This window comes from Giraffa tippelskirchi, chromosome 10 (assembly GCF_054371585.1).
Source record: "Giraffa tippelskirchi isolate mGirTip1 chromosome 10, T2T-mGirTip1v1.2.pri, whole genome shotgun sequence".
In the NCBI taxonomy this organism is placed as follows: domain Eukaryota; kingdom Metazoa; phylum Chordata; class Mammalia; order Artiodactyla; family Giraffidae; genus Giraffa; species Giraffa tippelskirchi.
The window spans coordinates 156273863-156294018 of record NC_137284.1 but is presented as its reverse complement, the minus strand read 5'-3'; the positions used below and the strand labels follow the sequence as shown (position 1 = coordinate 156294018).

At 44.3% G+C, this 20156-nt stretch overlaps 1 protein-coding gene across 26 annotated transcripts in view; it reads left to right on the top strand.

The window, feature by feature from the left end:
* The window catches only part of PRKAG2 (protein kinase AMP-activated non-catalytic subunit gamma 2), a 299855-nt gene that overhangs the window by 266852 nt on the left and 12847 nt on the right, over positions 1-20156 (top strand). For all 26 annotated transcript variants that reach the window (XR_014066504.1, XM_081533505.1, XM_081533504.1 and 23 more), the window contains 5 exons: positions 7222-7303; positions 8340-8398; positions 16108-16153; positions 17826-17880; positions 19258-19384. Coding sequence is in view for 25 of the 26 variants with exons in the window: in XM_081533505.1 (XP_081389631.1) it covers positions 7222-7303; positions 8340-8398; positions 16108-16153; positions 17826-17880; positions 19258-19384 (369 nt within the window). In the remaining variant the exon portion in view is untranslated. The remainder of the gene's footprint in view (positions 1-7221; positions 7304-8339; positions 8399-16107; positions 16154-17825; positions 17881-19257; positions 19385-20156) is intronic.

Sequence of the window (20156 nt, the reverse complement as noted above, 5' to 3'; positions counted from 1 at the left end):
CATGTTGTACCGCGGTTACATTTCCTATTTGTTCAGTTCACTGTTATTCCTGGAGCTTCAAATCCTTCCGTTTTTAATTTTCTTTGATCACCTAAGGCTTTTCCCACCGTCTAACCTCTCAGTAGGATTTCCTGTGCAGTCAGGCTGGGCCCGCAGGCTTACAGCCCCCCGAAGACCCACCCCTGCTGCTTCTGCGTCTCCTCCTCAGTCGTCACCATCACCGGAGACTCTCACTGCTTCATGCCGTCAGTACCTCCACCCCCTCCTGATAACCTGAACACAGGCTTTTCTGTGCTGTTCATTAATTCCCTCTGTTTTGGTGGAGCACTTTCCCCCGGAGCTTCCTGCCTCAGTCCACTAGGGCTACGTGACAAAACCCCGCAGACCAGCAGGCTTCATTTCTCCCGGCTTCAAGTCCTCTTGGCTGATGAGGCCTGTCTTCCTGGCTTGCAGACAGTTGCCTGGGGAGCAAGACCACTTTAAGTCTTTCTCATGAGGACAGTGATCCCACCCTGATGACCTCCTCTAACCCCGTTCAGCTCCATCACACTGGGGGTGGCTGTTGTTCAGGCACTAAGTCCTGTCCGACTCTTTGCGACCCCATGGACTGTAAGCCGCCAGGCTCCTCTGTCCATGGGATTCTCCAGGCAAGAATACTGGAGTGGGTTGTCATTCCCTTCACCAAGGGATCTTCCCGACCCAGGGATCAAACCTGTGTCTCTTGTATTGGCAGGTGGAGTCTTTACCACTGAGCCACCAGGGAAGCCGGGTCATATTGGGGTTCAGTTCAGTTCAATCTCTCAGTCGTGTCTGATTCTTTGCTACCCCGTGGACTGCAGCACACCAGGCCTCCCTGTCCATCACCGTCTCCCGGAGTTTACCTAAACTCATGTCTGTGGAGTCAGTGATGCCTTCCAACCATCTCATCCTCTGTCATCCCCTTCTCCTCCCTCCTTCAATCTTTCCCAGCATCAGGGTCTTTTCAAATGAGTCATATTGGCACTAGGAGGATTCAAACGTAGGTGCACTTCCCAAGAAAAGATACATGAGAAAGTAGTTACTTGAAAAGTTAAACATTCGTTGCACTCAATCTGTAGACTATGTACAGAATTCCATAATATGTATTTAGAATTTTGAAGGCATTGTTCCACTACTTCTAGCTGCCAGTGTTGCTGAAGAGAAAGCTGTTGTGCTTTTTTCTTCTTTAATCTCCGTCTTTGATGTGTGATTTCTTTTCCCCCTCTGACGCTTTTGCGGTTTTCTCCTTATCTCGAGGGCTCCCGAATTCTGTGCCCCGTGCCTGGTTGTAGGGTTTTCCTCTGTGAGCCGGCACCTGATGGGCCTTCGGGCCTGACCTCTCACTTGATCTGTGTTCATCGTGCTATTTCTTCCAAGGTCATCTTCCTGCTCTTTCCTTTCTTCTGGAACTTCAGCCAGGAGATCGTGGGCCCCGAATTGATCTTTAGCATTCTTATTACATCCCCTTTTGTTCTGTGTTCTTCACCTGTCTAGTGACCTGGGTGTCAGACTTGTACAGCTTCAGTGTCCAGGGCTGTGCCGAGCGGCGCCCAGCTAGAGGGAGCACCCACAGCTGGAGGGACACGCTGTTCACGTGGGGCTTCCGCCTGGTGGGGCTCACTCAGGAGTCAGGCCGGCCGTCTTTTCCATCGGAAGCGCCCAAGTGTTCATCTTTGTGCATTTTAATTCTGACGCAGTTTCTCCGGAAAAAATAGTCCTTTGATGGTTGATGCCGTTATGATCTGATTTGAAACAATCTCCCTGCTTGTTTTCAGACCCGCCCCCGCCCAGGCATCCGGAGCCTCCAGTCCTGGGCTTCTCTCCACACCTGACTCTCCCCCACCACTCCTGACTCTCCTCCACGCCTATTAAAATACAAATTTTTTAATTGGTATCTGTTTTAAGTAAATTGCTTATCAGGTAAAAAGAAAGAAATGTTTCAAAGGTACTCAAGGCCCCTGATGTTTTTCCCTGAATGTTGGAACCCGATTGTGCCCATCCGCTTTTATCCTGTCTCTGTTTGGTAATTGGTGACGCCCGGTGCCATCTGTAGTTGTGAAGCTTTCTAAGTACAGTTCCAAAGAACTCCGCACACGCGGTACTGAGGAAGCCAGGTTTAGAAGGTCTTCTGATGGTGCAGGAGCTGTGGCCAAGCCAGAGGAGGGACAGGCAGGACTGCTGACTGGCGACACTGACATGCGTCCCCCTCAGGGGCTGCTAAGCACGTCCTGTCCACTCCGGGGGATTCTGTCCCGTCTCTGGAGGGGCGAGTTGTGGCCCCCACCCTCCGTGATGTGTCAACATGTCAACAGTCAGTCTGTGTGGCTGAAGTCAAGACAATAAATCTTTCTCTGCTTCTGGTCTGGTTTGTAGAGACTGGAAAATTAAAAACTTTTTTCCTTTTTGACTCTTACTGCTGAACATCTTCACAGCAAGTCTGCTTCGTCCAGTCACTTGCGGGAACTCCCTGGCGGGCTAGTGGTCAGGACTCTGGCTTTCACCGCCGAAGGTCCAGGTTCAGTCCTTGGTGGGGGAACTGAGATTCTGCAAGCCATGTGGCATGGCCAAAAAAACCCAAACAAACCCATGCACTTGTGAGGAAAATGTTGTGTGTTAGCCCCTTGTGTGGCTGAGAATGTCGGGGCTCAGAGAGGGCGGAGGGCCTGAGCCAAGGAAAAGTCGAAGTCAGTCTGGTTGGTCCTGCAGCCTCGCCCCCTGAAGGCAGCGGGAGGTGCCTCTACTTCACTCCCAACATTTTCCTCAGCATCTGGCTTCCTGGGTGGCTCAGCTGGTAAAGAATCTGCCTGCAATGTGGGAGACCCTGCTTCAATTCCTGGGTTGGGAGGATCCGTTGGAGAAGAGATAGGCTACACACTCCATTATTCTTGGGCTTCCCTGGTGGCTCAGCTGGAAAAAAATCCTCCCACAATGGGGGAGACCTGGGTTCGATCCCTGGATTGGGAAGATCCCCTGGAGAAGGGAAAGACTGCCCACTCCAGTATTCTTACCTGGAGAATCCCATGGACAGAGGAGCCTGGTGGGCTACAGTCCATGGGGTCGCAAGAATCAGACATGACTGAGCGACTAACTCCTAACAGCTTGTAGGTAAAGGTCAGGCAGAGAAGTTATTGAGGAAAAGCGAGATGTTTCCTGTTTCTGGAAGGACAGTCACCGTCTTCAGTCTTCAGAGTCAGACCCTGCTTCTGTTGGTGTCCCCATCTGTGCACTTGTTGCTTCTTTGAAAGTTAATGTCCTTTTTCCCTCTGGTTGATTTTCTCTTTGCCTTTGATTTCTAGCATCTTCCTTGAGATGTGCTGGGTGTGGTTTTCTTGGTATGTTTCCTGCCCTTGTTTTATTTGACTCTTTTCGATAGATTACAGTTTTCTATTGAAATTCACTGATTTGAAGATGATTGGAAAAATGCCTTTGGAAAAAATTCCAGAAAGATTATGGAGCTCAGTCCGTGTCTTTTCTCTCAATAATTATAGCTCCTTGAATCCTGCCTGTGTGGTGCCTGCCAGCACTTTCCCATCAGGGTTTACATACGGTATGTCCAACTTGTGTAGTTGTTTTCAGCTATTTCACCATGGCCAAACGAGAACTTTCTGGAATGAATGTCTTTTCAATGGCTGTGGTCACTCAGTCTTACATGAATGATCCTCATGAATGATTTTTATACTGGTTTTTCTGTGCTAAATCTCTTTATTTTGGAGAAAACAATGAGCAGTTTGTGGTTTTAAAAGTGCCCCCACTCCCTGCCTACTCCAGCCAGTTAGAAAAACAAGCTAAGCAGATGTCTAGTGTGTTTCAGAATCTAATTGTCCGTGACTTTCCCCCGTATCCTTTGATGATATTTTCTAGGCCCACCGTCAAGGATTCCCAGATTCCCATGGTCCAGGTAGAAATAAACCATTCACCCTCGCTCACCACCCCTGGATGCCGTTCAGTTCCACACACTGTGAATATTTTGTGATCCCTGATACAAGCTGTGGTCCAAAAACCATCTTACCAGTTTGTGGATGCCGTTCAGTTCCTGCTCGACCCTCGTGCCCTTGGGTTGGCTCTGGTCATCTCCTCTCCCCAAGTCCCCTGCCTGTCTGTCCAGGAGGTTGATGGAGACCCTACTGTACTGAGGACAGCTCCAGGCTCAGCCCAGACAAGTGTGGGAAACAGCCAACGAGAGCCCCCCTTAGCACCAGCCGTCTTTCGGCTCCTGTTCTGATGAGCCAGACACCTCCGTTAGTCACTCTTGTTCAGTAAATAAAGGCAGAAGCCGGTCCCAATCCATTACTCTTCCTCTGACACGAAGCTCTAGGTTCCTGTAATCCTCCCATTTCTTTTCACTGTTATGTTAACAAGGAGTTGGGGAATATAGTGGATGAAAAAAGAGCCTTTGTCTTTCTTGGTTAAAAAGATTAACTATACCACAGAATAAAAAATTTTTTCGAGAAATACACTTTCACTGCTTCAACTCCTTAGTATAGAAGTTTAATTTTTTTTTGCTCTTCTTTGATCTTTTCTGTTTAAATACATGTTTTATGTAATTATAATGCATAATTTTATAGTCTGCATTTTCACTGCCATAAACCTTTTTTTTTCCTACTTCAACACAGTCTTCACAGTTATACTATTTGGTACTTTTTTTTTCTCATTGGTATGCCAGTATTTAACAAGTTTGCGGGAGGCAGATCTTTTTCCAGTTTTCTGTAGTAGAAATAATGCCACAATGAACATCGTTGATTCAGGAATCCTACTCCTGAAATTTTCGTATAACTAACTCTACAGAGAAAAAACTGGTACACAAACAGTATTTTTGTGATTCTTGATACAAGCTGTGGGTCAGAAACTATTCTAACAATTCATGACGCCACCGGTGGTTTTACAGCCACATCTGTATTAGGTGCTGTAACTTAAAAATATTGGCTTATTTAGCAGCTATCAATGATATTTTTAATTTGCTTTAATTTTCATTTCTTCAGTTATCGGTAAAATTGAGCCATTTTCCAGATGCCCTTGGCTCTCTGTATTTAGAGGCCATTGTCAGCAATGACCTTGTGGCTCTTAGTAAGTCATCACTTCTACCACCATCTTTCCCTGCCATGGTATCTGGGAGGGTGTTTGTCCTGGGCGCTCAGAAAGACTCAGCATGTGAACTACTCTGAACAAGACCCAACCTGCGACGGGCATACAGTGGTGGGTGTCCGTCTCACAAATACATAAAAATGTTTGTATATTATGTCCTTCATTCCTTCTCTTTCTCACCATCAGGAAAATGAAGGAGGTATGCTTGATGTTTTGTTATTAAACATATGAAAAACAGATTTTCATTTCAAGTACTTTGCTACAACTTTAGTGTTTTCAAATGAATTAATCACCATCTATAAAGCTTCCCTGGTGGCTCAGAGGGTAAAGCTTCTGCCTGCAGTGCAGGAGACCCGCGTTCGATTCCTGGGTCGGGAAGACCCCCTGGAGAAGGAAATGGCAACCCACTCCAGTATTCTTGCCTGGAGAATCCCATGGACAGAGGAGCCTGGAAGGCTACAGTTCACGGGGTCGCAAAGAGTCAGACACGACTGAGCGACTTCTCTTTCACTTTCTATAAAAGAGATTAAACTCTGAAGTTTAATTCTTTTATGTAGTTTTAATTATATAAAGTCTGTGTGTATTCAAGACACTTCAGATACAAGAAAAAAATTTTTGAGGTTAACTGATTGTTTCAAAAAATAATCTCCAATTCCTGTATACCTTGCAATGTAATAGAGAAGCATATTGCTTATGTTAATACATTCGGTTAGTTTTAACTTAACCAAATTTACAAAACTTAATGTTGAAGATAACTGGTAAGATTAGGTTGAATATTTTAATAGGTTGGTGCAAACATAATTAGCATTTTCAGTCCATGAATTTTAAATTATTATAACTAGGCTCAAATACATCTTTATTAATCAAAATAAGAACCATTACAATCGACAGATGTTTGCCAGTGAGAAGTTTATTCCTGTAGCATAACAACCCGTGCTTTGGGATTTGACAAACTCCTGGAAACCATTTTCTGCCTCCTGCTGATTGAAGAATCGCTTTCCCTGCAAAAGGTTGTCAAGATGCTTGAAGAAGTAGTAATCGGTTGACGAGAGGTCAGGTGGATATGGCGGTTTGAGGCAAAACTTCATAGCCCAATTCGTTCAACTTTTGAGGTGTTAGTTGTGTGACATCAGTCAGACTTTGTCCTGGAGAAGAATTGGGTCCTTTCTGTTGACCAGTGCCGGCTGCGGGCCTTGCAGCCTTCAGTGCATCTCATCAATTTGCTGAGCATGCTTCTCAGATGTAATGGTTTCTCCGGGATTCAGAAAGCTGTAGTGGATCAGACGTGCAGCAGACCAACCAAACAGTAACCATGACCTTTTTTCAGTGCAAGTTTGGCTTTGGGACGTGCTTTGGAGCTTCTTCTCGGTTTAGTCACTGAGCTGGTCATTGCCAGTTGTCGTATGCAATCCGCTTTTCACCGCACATCACAATCCGATCAAGAAATGGTTTGTTGTTGTTGCGTAGAACAGGAGAAGATGACACTTCAGAACGACGATGTTTTTGATTTTTGGTCAGCACTTGAGGCACCCAGTTATGGAACTTTTTCACCTTTCTGATTTGTGTCAAATGCTGAATGACCACAGAATGGTCAGCATTGAGTTCTTTGGTAACTTCTCGCATAAGAGGATCAGCTTCGATGATTGCTCTGATGGGTCGCTGTCACCTTCCAATGGCTGGCCACTGCGCTCCTCATCTTCCAGGCTCTCATCTCCTTGGCAAAACTTCTTGAACCACCACTGCACTGTATGTTCGTTAGCAGTTCCTGGGCCAAAAGCATTGTTGATGGTATGAGTTGTCTCCGCTGCTTTACAACCTATTTTGAACTCAGATATTCAAGAAATTGCTCGAACTGGCTTTTTGTCTAACATCATTTACATAGTCTAAAATAAACGTAAAAATACACAGCAAGTAATAAGTCATTAGCAAAAAAAACATAAAGCGAGAAAGGCGCATTAAAATGATGTATAATGTAACCACATTTAAGAATGTATTCCAGTATCAAATGGCAAATTTCAACAATGCAAAACCACAGTTACTTTTGCACCAACCTAATAGTTGAGGGTATTTTTCTCCCTGCATATGTATGACTAAAAATGTGTGTTGTTTCTCTTGTCTTAGGTTAAAAAGGCCTTCTTTGCCTTAGTCGCCAATGGTGTTCGAGCAGCACCTCTGTGGGAGAGTAAAAAACAAAGTTTTGTAGGTAAGCAGTGCGGGCCTGGGGGGAAATCTGAACGCCTGTGGTGTTGGAACCCAGCCTCGTAAACACATTACCAAGTTAAAGAACACCGTTACTTTTTACATCCTGTGAGGTGGGGCTGCTAATAAATTCAAAACATTTATGAACCCGTACTGGGTTTCTTTTCATCCAGCACCTTTTTGGCTCCAGAGGTTCCTCTGGGCTTTTCCCGGTCCCGTGAGCCCCAGGAACGGGGTCCCCGGCCTGAGCCCGCCCTCTACTCGTCAGCAGCTCTGCTGGGTTCCCGTGGCAGGCCACCCCCGTTTCCTCCTGGGTGGACGTCTTTCTGACACGGCAGATGAAATGATGGAGACATGGTTGATGCCTGTGCTAAATCATTGTTACGCTATTAAAACTACCGCTGACTCACAGCATCTAGGCTCCGTAATGTGTCCTCTTAGGAGTCGCAGTGGACTGTGGGTGTTGGCCCCTCTCAGTAGGCCCTGCATGGCCTTGAAACGACTCCCTGTGTCCGCCTTCCCTCGGGCTGCATCTTCATCAGGGAAGCGGTCCGTGTCTTCATCCCTGTAGTCCTGGTGTCCGGCACTCAGTGGGCCCTTCATAAATTGTGCCTGAGAAAGCCATTGTTTTTAGAAGGATTCTCAGAAAACCATCCACGTGCTACCAAAAGTGTCATGTCTCTGGAGCTTATGGTATACTTGATCTTATCCTAAAGTATCCAAAATTATTTGTGTGCAGATGCAAGTCTTTCATGATGTTTTTGTAACATTCAGAAAGTTTTCTCTCAGTGAATTGCCAAATACTGTGATTAATTCCATTAAATACTATTAGGCTTTAACTTCAGTTAAATTTGTATATTTTAGTTTGGGGTAGATAATTAACAGGTTAATAGTTTTAAATGATATATTAAGCTGTGCTGGTAATCATTATAGTATAATTTAGAAGGTTTTCTAGTAAATACTTCAGGTTTGCTTATCACCTGAAATCTTCCTTTAATGTTTTCATAGTTTTATATTTAATATGTAATTCTTTCTTCCAGGAATGCTAACAATTACAGATTTCATTAATATACTACATAGATACTATAAATCACCCATGGTAAGTGCCAGAAATCCTTACGTCAAGTAAGTGGAGCTATGTATACATGTCTATGCATGTATATAGAACTGTTCGTGTGTGTGTGTTTTAAGATTTTGTGTGTTTTTTTTGGTACTGGGCTGGCAGTGCTGGTAGTCGATCTTTCCAAATACACACACACACATACATATGTATAGGGCTTCCCAGATAGCTCAGTTGGTAAAGAATCTGCCTGCAATGCAGGAGACCCCAGTTCAATTCCTGGCTCGGGAAGATCTGCTGGAGACGGGATAGGCTACCCACTCCAGTGTTCTTTGGTTTCCCTTGTAGCTCAGCTGGTAAAGAATTTCGCCTGCACTGCAGGAGACCTGGGTTGGGAAGATCCCCTGGAGAAGGGAAAGGCTACCCACTCCAGTATTCTGGCCTGGAGAATTCCATGGACTGTACAGTCCTTGGGGTCGCAAAGAGTCGGACACGACTGAGCAGCTTTCACTTTCATATATATGTGTGCAGGAAACCTCAGTGTAAATCAGTCTGATATTTGAAGCTTGAAGAAAGTAGTCTCAGAAACATAAAAAAATAGCCTCTTTATTCAGCTTTCAGAAATCCTCAGATTAGTGGGATTCTGTGTACTTATTTATTGCCTGTGTGCTAAGTAGCTTCAGTCGCATCTGACTCTTTTCGATCCCATGAAGCGTAGCCCGCCAGGCTCCTCTGTCCATGGAATTCTCGAGGCAAGAATACTGGAGTGGGTTGCCGTGCCCTCCTCTGGGGGAATCTTCCTGACCCAGGGATCAAACCAGGGTCTCCTGGTCTCCTACATTGAGGCGGATTCTTCACCGTCTGAGCCACGAGGGAAGCCCCCGTTTATTGCCTGGATAGTCTATTGTTTGTTTAGTTGCTCAGTAGTGTCCGACTGTCTTGTCACCCCATGGACTGTAGCCCGCCAGGCTCCTCTGTTCACGGCATTTTCCAGGCAAGAATACTAGAGTAGGTTGCTATTTCCCTCTCCATTCCTGACCCAGGGATTGAACCCTGCATCTCCTGCATTGGCGGGCAGATTCTTTACCACTGAGTCACCAGGAAAGCCCCTACTATAAATTTCACTAAATTTGTGGTCTTTAATGGCATTATGGGCATGCTGTAGCATTGAGATCTGCCTGGACACATAAATGAAGGAGGCCACTCGTATGCATTTGGACCAGACGGCTGTGCCCAGTGAAGTCTCACAGTAGATGAGCTGACACAGGGTTTACCTTCCAGGCCTGTGGATGTTCATGCAGTTTCTTGTAGTTACTCCCAAAATTCTATAACAAGGACTATATGGACACTGTGGTTCTAAAGAAAATTAAAGTTGGAGAAATTCAATTTTGTCGTCTTTCTACTGGCTAATTTTAGTGACAGAACTCCCTGATCCAGTCCCACTGTTTTATAAGAGCGTAGTTGGAAACCCACATGTGGCCTTCATCTAACACTGTGATTTTCGTGATTCTGCAAGCTTGTTTGGTTTTTGTTGTTTTTCTTGCTTTATTTCCTTGGCTGAGCCCTCCAGTACAGCACTGACATCATGAAAGCAGACCTCCTTGCCTTGTGTGCCCTCCTAGAGGGAAAGGATTCAGTATTTCACTGTTACTTTTGGTGTCAGCTATAGTTCTTTCATAGAGGCCCTTTATCACTTTGAGGATGTTGCTCCGTTTTCAGGTTTGCCAAAAGTGTTTCTCATGAATGGATATTGAATTGCGTCAGATGCGTTCTGCAGCCGTTGAGATCATCATATTCTTTTTCTCCATTCTCTTAGACACCATTTCTTCAAGTATTTTTCTGTCCCCTCCTCCACTTTCTAGGATGCTAGTTACTCACCTGACACTCTCTTGTTTTGTAGCATTTTTCCCAGTATTTCCTCTCTGGGCTTTATTTCAAATATATTTTATTTCTATGTCTTCATTTCCCTGGTTCCTTTCCTCCACGACATCTTACCTACTATTTTTTTTTCCTTTCAGATAGTATGTTTTCTGTTCTAGGAGTTCCATTTGGGTCTTTTTTATATTTGCCATTTCTCTCCCTGTAATGTTTGTATTTTCCTTTAAACCTTGAATATATTATGTCAGTTATATATCTGATATATAAGTATCAGAATCTGTTTCCATCATCTCTATTCTGGGTCTGATTCTAGTGACTGGTTTTTCTCCCGTCATGGGTCGCATTTCTGCTTCTTGCAAATTAATAATTCTTAATGAACGCTGAATATTATATAGCATATATTATAATATTATGAATATTATAATTACAATATTACGTGACTGAATGTCTGTATTGTCTTCCTTTAAAGAGTATTGGACTTTGGGCAGGCAGTTAAATTACTTGAAGATCCTTTATTAAAAGCAATTTTGTTGAGATATAATTTGTGTATCTTATATTTCACCCATTTAGAGTATCCAGTCCAATGGTTTTTAGTATATCACAGAGTTGTGCAGTCATCACTACAGTCAATTTTAGAACATTCTCATTACCCCAGAAAGAAACTTCACACCTCTTAGCTGTGACACACCACCAGTCCACCATGACCTCCAACCCTAGGCAACCACTAAGCTACTTTGTAGATCTGCCTATACTGGACACCTCATGTAAATGGAATCACACAATATGTGGTCCTTTGTGACTGACTTCTTCCTCATAATGTAGTGTTTTCAAGATTCCTCCATGTTGTAGCACATCAGTACTGCCTTTGTTTTTGTTGCCAAATAATATTCCAGTTTATGGCTATATCACATTTTACTTATCCATTCATCAGTTGATAGACATTTAAATGGTTTCCACTTTTCAGCTATTAGGAATACTGCTTCTATGAACAGTCACATACAGGTGTTTGTGGATATCTGTTTTCATTTCTCTTGGGTATAGACCTCACTTCAGTTCAGTTCAGTCGCTCAGTTGTGTCCACTTCTTTGCGACCCCATGGACTGCAGCACTCCAACCTTCCCTGTCCATCACTAACTCCCAGAGCTTGCTCAAACTCATGTGCATCGAGTCGGTGATGCCATCCAACCATCTCATCCTCTGTCATCCCTTCTTCTCCTGCCTTCAATCTTTCCCAGCATCAGGGTCTTTTCTAATGAGTCAGCTCTTTGCATCAGGTGGCCAAAGTATTGGAGCTTCAGCTTCAACATCCGTCCTTCCAATGAATATTCGGGACTGATTTTCTTTAGGATTGACTGCAAGGGTTTGAGCTCCTTGCAGTCCAAGGGACTCACAAGAGTCTTCTCCAACACCAGTTCAAAAGCATCAATTCTTCAGCGCTCAGCTTTCTTTATGGTCCAACTCTCACATCCATATAGTACTACTGGAAAAACCGTAGCCTTGACTATACAGATCTTTGTTGGCAAAATAACGTCTCTTCTTTTTAATATGCTGTCTAGGTTGGTCATAACTTTTCTTCCAAGGAGCAAGTGTCTTGTAATTGCATGGCTGCAATCACCATCTTCAGTGATGTTGGAGCCCAAAAAAGGGTATGGACCTAGGAGCAGAATTTCTGGGTAACACTGTGACCTGTACTTAGCTCTTTTCCACAGTGGCTGCAGCATTGCACCTTCCCACCAGCAGTGTGTAGTGTGCCAATTTCTCCACACCCTCGCTGACACCTGTGACTGTCTCTCTCTTTGATGACAGCCATTCTAGTGTGTGTGAGTTGATACCCAGTTGTTATTTTGGGTTGCATTTCCCTGATGGCTAATGATGTTGAGTATCTTTTCACGTGCTTCTTTCAAGGCTTGCTTTTAAGCTTTGTCAGAGTGTTAATCGTTACGCTGGCTGGTTTAGCTCCACTAATACTTCAGGGATCTCCATGGATTTCCCTGGTTGTTCGGCAAGGAGTTTCCACCCTGCGGTTGGAAGGCAAATGTCCTTCAGGGTACGTCTGCCTGGGCTCGCATAGCATCATCCCGTGCATGCCTGCTTAGCGTTCAGTCAGAAACTCAAAAGCTCTGTGAAGCCTTCTCCTCTTTTTCTAGATCGCCACCCCCCCCAGACACACTCTTTGTCTAGTGGTCTGTCCTGCAAGTCCCACTTGGCTCATTCTGTCTAGACTTTGATTTCTGTCTCCTCAGCTCAGTGTGATGTCATGCTCCGCTAGGGGTCAGCTGCCCGCATCGAGGTCCCGATGCCTCTAAAGCAGGACATTGGCGGTCACAGAGCTGTTTGCTTCCCTTCTTTCAGGGGCGACCAACCTGCCCCGCCTGTTGTCTCATGTCTGAAAGCAGCTCCACGTATTTTTTTCCCATTTCTGGTCATTTGTAGCAGGAGACTAAGTGTGGTCTCATCCACTCCATCAGGGCCGGTAGAGCGCTGTGGCTATTTCAGGCATACCTTTTTGCACGGTTTTTGTTGTCTTGTGGTTGCTGTATGCGTTTCAGTATCAATTTTAACTTACCACAGTCCATTTAGAGTTAATATTGGTGTTAATGTAGAAAGTATACTCCCATTTAATCTGCCCCTCTCATTTTTATTTTAAACAAAATGAGTAAAAGGGGAAAAAATTAGTTTTTTATATTTACCCACACAGGTACCATCTTCTGTTCTTTTCTGTGGATCTGAGTCACCATCTGTTTTTATTGCATGTGAAGAACACCCACCGGCATTTGTGTGGCCCACATCAGTGACGAATTATCTCAGTTTTTGTTTGTCTGACAATGTCATTATTTCATCTTTTTTTTTTTTTTGGTCTTGATTTTGGAAGGACAGCTTTGCTGTTTTATAGAGATTGAGTGAACTGATTTTGTTTGTTTTCTTTAGCTCTTTGAGGGTGTAGTTTTGTTGTCCTTTGCCTCCCAGTGCTTTTGATAAGAAGTCATTGGAAATGGCTGTCCTTGTCTCCTCTTTGTAAGGCTCCAATTCTTCATGATTCAGGGCACTCTCTTTAACTTTGGATTTCAGCTGTTAACTACCATGTGTTTTTGTATTTATCCTGTTCCGGGTATGTTGAGTTTCCATGATCTTCTAAGTTGCTTTTCTACCTGATTTGGGAATTTGGGGGGGCTGCTGTTTCTTAAAAAAACCATTTTTTTTAATCTCACTCTTTCTCTTCTCTCCTTCTGGGACTTGGATTCCTTGTATGTTAGACCACTTGATCCTGTCCCATAGGTCTCAGTCTTTAGCGCCAGGGATCTTCAGATAATATCTGTTGATCCATCTTAAATTCACTAATTCTGCCTGGGGTGACCTCCAATCTTACTGTCAAAACTTATATTTCTGGATGCTTCTTTTCAGTGAGACGGGGACTATGACTGTGAAAGATTTTGTAGCTTCTCTGAAAGATTTTCCAGGCTGACTTTTCGCCAACTGGAAACGGAAATTTTAAATTATCATTTTTATGTCTGTTATAGAAAGAACTGTTCCTGATGATGAGAGCCACAGCAGCTAGTTTTCCTCTTAACCACTGTATTTACACAAGTGGAGATACCAGATAGCCTTTTTTTTAAAGCCCAGTTTTGTTCTCAAGCAGTGGTCACTGGCTTCTTCCTTGCCTTCCCCAGAGCCGGCCGGGGTGTTGCTCACGCAGGGCAGTGGCGGTCCCTCTTGCTTCTCCTCTCCTGCCAACCTGTCCACTCTGTTCTTCCTCTCTCTTCCTCCCCCAGACTCCCCTGCCCTCCTGCCCCGTGGCTTCTCTTCTTTGGAGATCCGAATCCACGCCCTCCAGGGGCATTCTCCGTCAGGCCCTTGGTCCTTGCTGGTTGACGCTGTGGTCTTCCAGAACCCTCCTCAGGCACCCCCTCTGCCGTGGTGAGCTCCCTGTTGTCCCCCTGGAGCGGATGCGTCCACATTTCAGCGACCCCACGAATCACTCAAGTGGCACTTTTCATGTTGTGTTCTGATTTCGCCGAGGGCAGGGGCTCTCAGTGGGAGTGATGTTGCCTCCCCCAGGGACATTACGTCTCCTGGCTGGGGAAAGGGTGGGCTGGTTCTACTGGTGTGGAGCGGGCAGAGGCCAAGGATGCTACCGAACACCGTGCACAGGACACCCTAAAACGTCCGCCGTGCCAAGGTCAAGAAGCGCTGTCGTCGGGGTATCTGAGGTTCTTGTTAGGTCATTCTTAGAGGTAGTGACTCTGTCTTACGTGTGTTTATACCTTGTACACTGTATACACCTTCCCATCGTGCTGGGGCCAAACGCCCCGGTTCATAATAGACCTCCGTGTTACCTGAGCATGTCCATGCTGAGGACCGCAGCTAGAGCCCCGAGGGGTTGTGCAGGCAGAAAGCAGGGAGGGCCCTCCTCTGATGGGCCCAGGCTTCACCTCAGAACTGCCGGAGACAGACCAGGATGTTCTGCTTACAACTGTGAAAGCCAGAGGCTCATGTTCCTCGTTTAGGAAGCTGATTCCTTCCTCATCTTCTTCTGTGTCCCGGATGCTGTCATTCGGTCATCTAGCATCAGCATCGGGAGGTGGGGGGCTTCTTACTTGTCCATCCTCCTCTATCTCCCCTCCTCCATTCTTCTCTAAACCTTTTTATTTTTCTCCCAGTGGCCCCCTCCGTCCCCACAGTCACCGTTTCGAGACCCGACCTCCCCGACGCTCGGTCTTGTTGCATCTGACTCTGGTGCCGTCTCGTGGGCCCGCTGCTTAAACCATCAGTGCTGCCCTGGCCTCTTCCCCCCGACACGGAGCCCACCCTAGCTTGTCAGTCCCCTAGCCCCCGGCTGCCGGGTGGGCCCCACCGTGGGCCCCACCCCGTCCGTCTCCTTTCTGTGTTTCAGAAATGTGAAGAAGCTCTTTTCTTCTCCGGGCCCTTACTTGAGTTTGTCTTTTGGGGTTGACGTGAAGTCCACCGGGCAGGCAGAGCCTGGCTGAAATCTGCCTCCTAAAGGTCTCCGGGTCTGACCTTTGACCTCTGTTCATCCCTACATCCCCATGATAAGCTTTGTAGAGTCTGCTTCCACCCGCCGGTTGGTGGCGGCTCTGCACAGGACTGTCTCAGTGTTGCCAGGCTGGGTTGGGAGCTCAGAAAGAGGCCAGGCATTCCTGCGGCAGAGCTCCAGGAGCGCCCCGCCCCCGCCCCCGCCGGGTAGCGAGTGCTGCAGGAGGCGGGGAGGCCTTCTGCCCCGGGCTGCCTCACATAGACCTCACAGAAGCTAGTGTGGACAGCCTTCCACCCCGTTGTTTAGGGAGGGACGCAGATTCAGAGACCTTAAGTATTTTCACCAAAAGCAGCAGCCAAGATGCAGTGATGCACGTGCTGACGACTCCAGGTGACTGGCTGCTATCAAACCCTCTCTACCTTTGCGAAGTCGCCTGCCTGGTCCCGCATAACCTGATCCAGCAACTTAATTAGCATGCTTTAACCAACTGCCCTTTTTAAACTAGAGAGGCTAAAAATCTTATATATCCTAAGAAGGAGTGTGTGTTTATATAAGTTTTAAATTTGTAGTTAGTATAAGTTTTATACTAACTATAAAGTATCGTATAAGTTTTAAATGTTAAAGTGTATCACAGATTTGCAAATTAAATTAATAATATCGTGTTGGTTTATGTTTTAAATTTATACAAAATTTGTCTTCAAAGAAATGCAGAGCACGCTTTATGTCTCTCATTTATATTTCTACTGTTTCTGAACCACCCCGCTTGTTTCCATCTGTTGAATTATGGGACTCAGCGGTAGTTATGAAATAGTAGTTTCCTTTTTTCCTTATCTTGAATATGTTAACATTTGCAAATAAAAGTTTTCCTTATTTCTAGGTACAGATTTACGAATTAGAGGAACATAAGATTGAAACTTGGAGGGGTAAGCAACATTGAGTGTTAAAAAAATCTTTCTAATAACAGGAAAAAAGTGTTCTACTTATACATGAAATGTTTTAATTTCATAGGTCCTCTTCTCTCCAGTTTATAATCTACTATGTTAATTAAAACATTCTTTTCTGTCTTAATTTTGATACCAGTATATGCCGTATTACTATAAGTGTTACCCATTCTGTTTGGTACACATGTACTGAGAACCTGCAGCAAGTCTTTATATGAGGCTGGGATGAATGAGGAGCAGTGCCCGAGCCTCTGCCCTTCAGTGGGGCCACCATTCACCACGAAGTATTACCTCCCAAATCTTTGTCTTTGGACAGAAAACGCACAAAAGGAATGCCTGAAATTAACTAAGGCAAGGATCTGTTCCTGCTTAAATTCGACCATTATTTCTTTGCAAATTATGGAGAAACGTGGAACAAATGAACCTTAAACTAGATGATTTGAATTAAATCACAAGAAAATAACTTCAAGATTGCTTTCTTTTGCAACATTGGATTTCACCCTCTGTAATCACAATACCCTTTTCTGAAATGGAGCCATTTTTAAAATTGTAATTTCAGGACTATGAAATCATTGTCTTTAATGAGACCCGTCTTGCTGGGTTTGGTACAGCGAGGGCAAAAGAGCAGTCAGCAGGAATAGCATAGCTAGGAGCCAAGGCTGGGCATCATTAAGGAGGGATCCTTTGTAGGTATTCAGGGAGGAGCGTGGATAGAAACAGAGGGACCCGCTGGAGGTAGTTTTTTAATTTAAATCTGAAATTTAGCTTTGTACTTCCCATTATCTGCTTGGTTGAAAAGCAGCCTTTAGACTGGCTGCGAAATCTGAACATCCATTAGAATTCTCTAAAGGGCTGGGCCTCTTTTAATCCTGTACGGAAGTTTCATCGAGTGAGAGATTTGATTTATGGTGGCTTTATCATGCCAAACCACAGTAAGTCAGCATGGAATCCACATATTAGCCTATTGTGCAGTGAATATATATTTTAATACCAAGACAGATACTTCTTAATAAATTCTACTGTTTAAGTAATGTTAGACCAAGGTTTAAGTATATTTACCTTTTGTATATTACATGGCATTTGGTAGTAATAATAATGTCAAGATTTTCTTGAATGCCTTCTCTATAGAAACCTCAGTAAAGCAAATGAATTACAGTTTATCTTTACAAAGATGATTTCTACATACTAGAAAGATCCCCAGATACAGTAGATCTGAGCTTTGCTGTGGAAAATAAAAGCTAGTAACATTTGAAGAACAAAGTGTGTTATAGCTTTTATCTTTTAACTTATGAAAATTAGTTTTAGAGGATATCATACTAAGCTTCATTTCTTGAGGGTGATCGTGACTTGGTAATATTCTAGTGACCTCTGCTGGTATTGCTCTTTTACTAGATTTCTTGACTTTTCTGGTTTTTACAATATCAATGGTAATATTGTTTTTAAATACTTTTCCACAAAGGCTCCATCTGAAAAACAGTGTGGAACTTGTTTAAAATAACCATAACTATCATTAACACAATAGTTTTCAATAAGTTAATTCAGTTTGGGTTTTTAATCCTTCTAATCATTATCTGTAAATGGAAGGATATTTTAACTTAATAATTACAAATAGCAACTATGTTACTAATTACATATTTTCTTTCTGTAAATGCAGAGCTTTATTTACAAGAAACATTTAAGCCTTTAGTGAATATATCTCCAGATGCAAGGTAAACGTGTCAAGTTTTTCTCCTTTGAAAACATTCATTCATTCAGATTCATCCGTTTTGTGACCATGGGTGACAGGTTATCTTTGTCTAGATGGGGGCCAGGCTTCCTTAGTATTAAATTCAGTAAACTTAAGAGACAGTGGAAATCACCGCCACTGTCGGTCCACAGGGCTGGTGATGGACTGGAAGGTGGTCATACTAAGCAGCTCGAGAATCCAGCTCACCCGCAGCAGGAGCCAAGCTGTTTAGTTATTAGAGCTGCCGATCTCTGAGCTGTCCTCCCAGCCTCGCAGACCAGCCTTCGGAGGGTGTCGTGCCCAGGAATGTGCGTTACAGCAGCTCCCCCAGGGGTTCTGATGGGCACTGAAGCTGAGCAGTCAGCCTCCTCAGGCACTGGTCCAGAGGTGGTCAGAGGCAGGACTGCCCTCGGTCGTCCTGCTGGACATCCCACTGTTCCAGATCCAGGAGCTTCCCAAAATTAAAGACAAACATCAAACCACAGATCCAGGAAGTTGGCCACACTTGTGGAACCAACCAGGCCTCCTGGGAATGGCTCAGAGACGTCTCTACATTCGTATAAAAGCATTCTTAAAACTAGTGCTCTAGTGAGAAAAGGGTGGGCTTCCCTGGTGGCTCAGATGGTAAAGAACCTGCCTGCCAATGCAGGAAACCTAGGTTTGATCCCTGGGTCGGGAAGATCCCCTGGAGAAGGAAATGGCAACCCACTCCAGTATTCTTGCCTGGAAAATGCTCGTGGACAGAGGAGCCTGGCGGGCTACGGTCCATGGGGTTGCAAAGAGTAGGACACGACTGAGCGTACACGAGCACGCGCGTGCACGCGCACGCACGCACGCGCGCGCGCACACACACATACACACACACACACACACACAGTAAGAAAAGGTGGAATATTGATTTTTATTTCCAAGACCTAAAAAAGCAGCTCCACCCAGGACCCCCTCCTTGTCTGCAGTCACAGGAGAGGCTGGAGCAGGAAGCGGCCAGTGAGTGAAGTCAGGGCAGCCACGCCAAGCCCACACCACAGCGCCCTCTGTTGCCAGGGTTATCCATTAGCTTCTCTGGGGGTTAACTTCTGTCATTTCTCAAAAGCATCAACCCTGATATTAAAAAAAACTGCTCTCCTAGAGGTTTGTTACTTACATTTAGGTTTGAGGTTTTATCTTAACACCGATTGTGGAAGATCAAAAATTTTGCTGAAGTCTCCAGTCTAAAACTTTTCCAGAACACTTTAATGTCTATCAACCTCTTAATAATTGTTACTGAAAGACACTGAAGATACTTTGAAAGCTGGGGTGGTCCACAGTTTTCTAATTCTTCTTTAAAGCCTCCTAACAACTGTAATGGCTTTTCCCGCAGCCTCTTCGATGCTGTGCACTCGTTGATCAAAAATAAAATCCACAGATTGCCAGTTATTGACCCCATCAGTGGGAATGCACTTTATATACTTACCCACAAAAGAATCCTCAAGTTCCTCCAGCTTTTTGTAAGTAGTTTTTAGTGTTTCTAAAGACATAGTTGCATCTGCTTTAACTAATTTACTTCAAGTAAATTGGCTCCCTGTTACCCTCATAGAAGAAATTTGTTAGTTTTGAGGTCTCCGTTTCTAAACTTCCATTTCTCAGCTCACTGCTATTTGAATTGCACATTCTCAAAGTTGATTCCAGTTAAAAAGCAATCCCCTTTTAGCACAAGTATCAAAATAGTAAAAACACTTGGAATTCTCTATTTAAATAAGAATATTTTTATCGCCTAAAATGAGGGGACATAAAGCAATTTGCAGGTCAGTCTAATTAAGGAACTGCTATACAAGATAACGAGCCAGATTGCCTTATGAAGCTTTATTGGTATCATGGTTTTGGAAATATATTCAGAAGTCCTGTCCCCGGGATTATCTTATTATTATAAGTGCAGCAGTGATAGAAAAACCCAAAGCAAATAAAATTTTGACCAAGAGAATACCATGTTGGTCCAAATGAGGGCTATATTTTCTGTATGGTTTCCTCAACTGTGTTTGAAATAAGATGGCCTCATAATTAGCAAAAACATAGACCCTCTTTGCTTTGCAGTGTTAAAAAGAGGCTCAGAGGACCAGAGTGTTTACAGAAGGGCTTTAATCTTTTTTCCCTCTAATTACATGGACTGAAATTGAAGTTATAAGTAATTGGTCAGCTGGAACCAGTAGGCAGCCTCATTCCTGGTTCAGAAGAGATCACATTAAGAATCATTCTTTAAAAGAAGGTAAAATCTGCATGAGG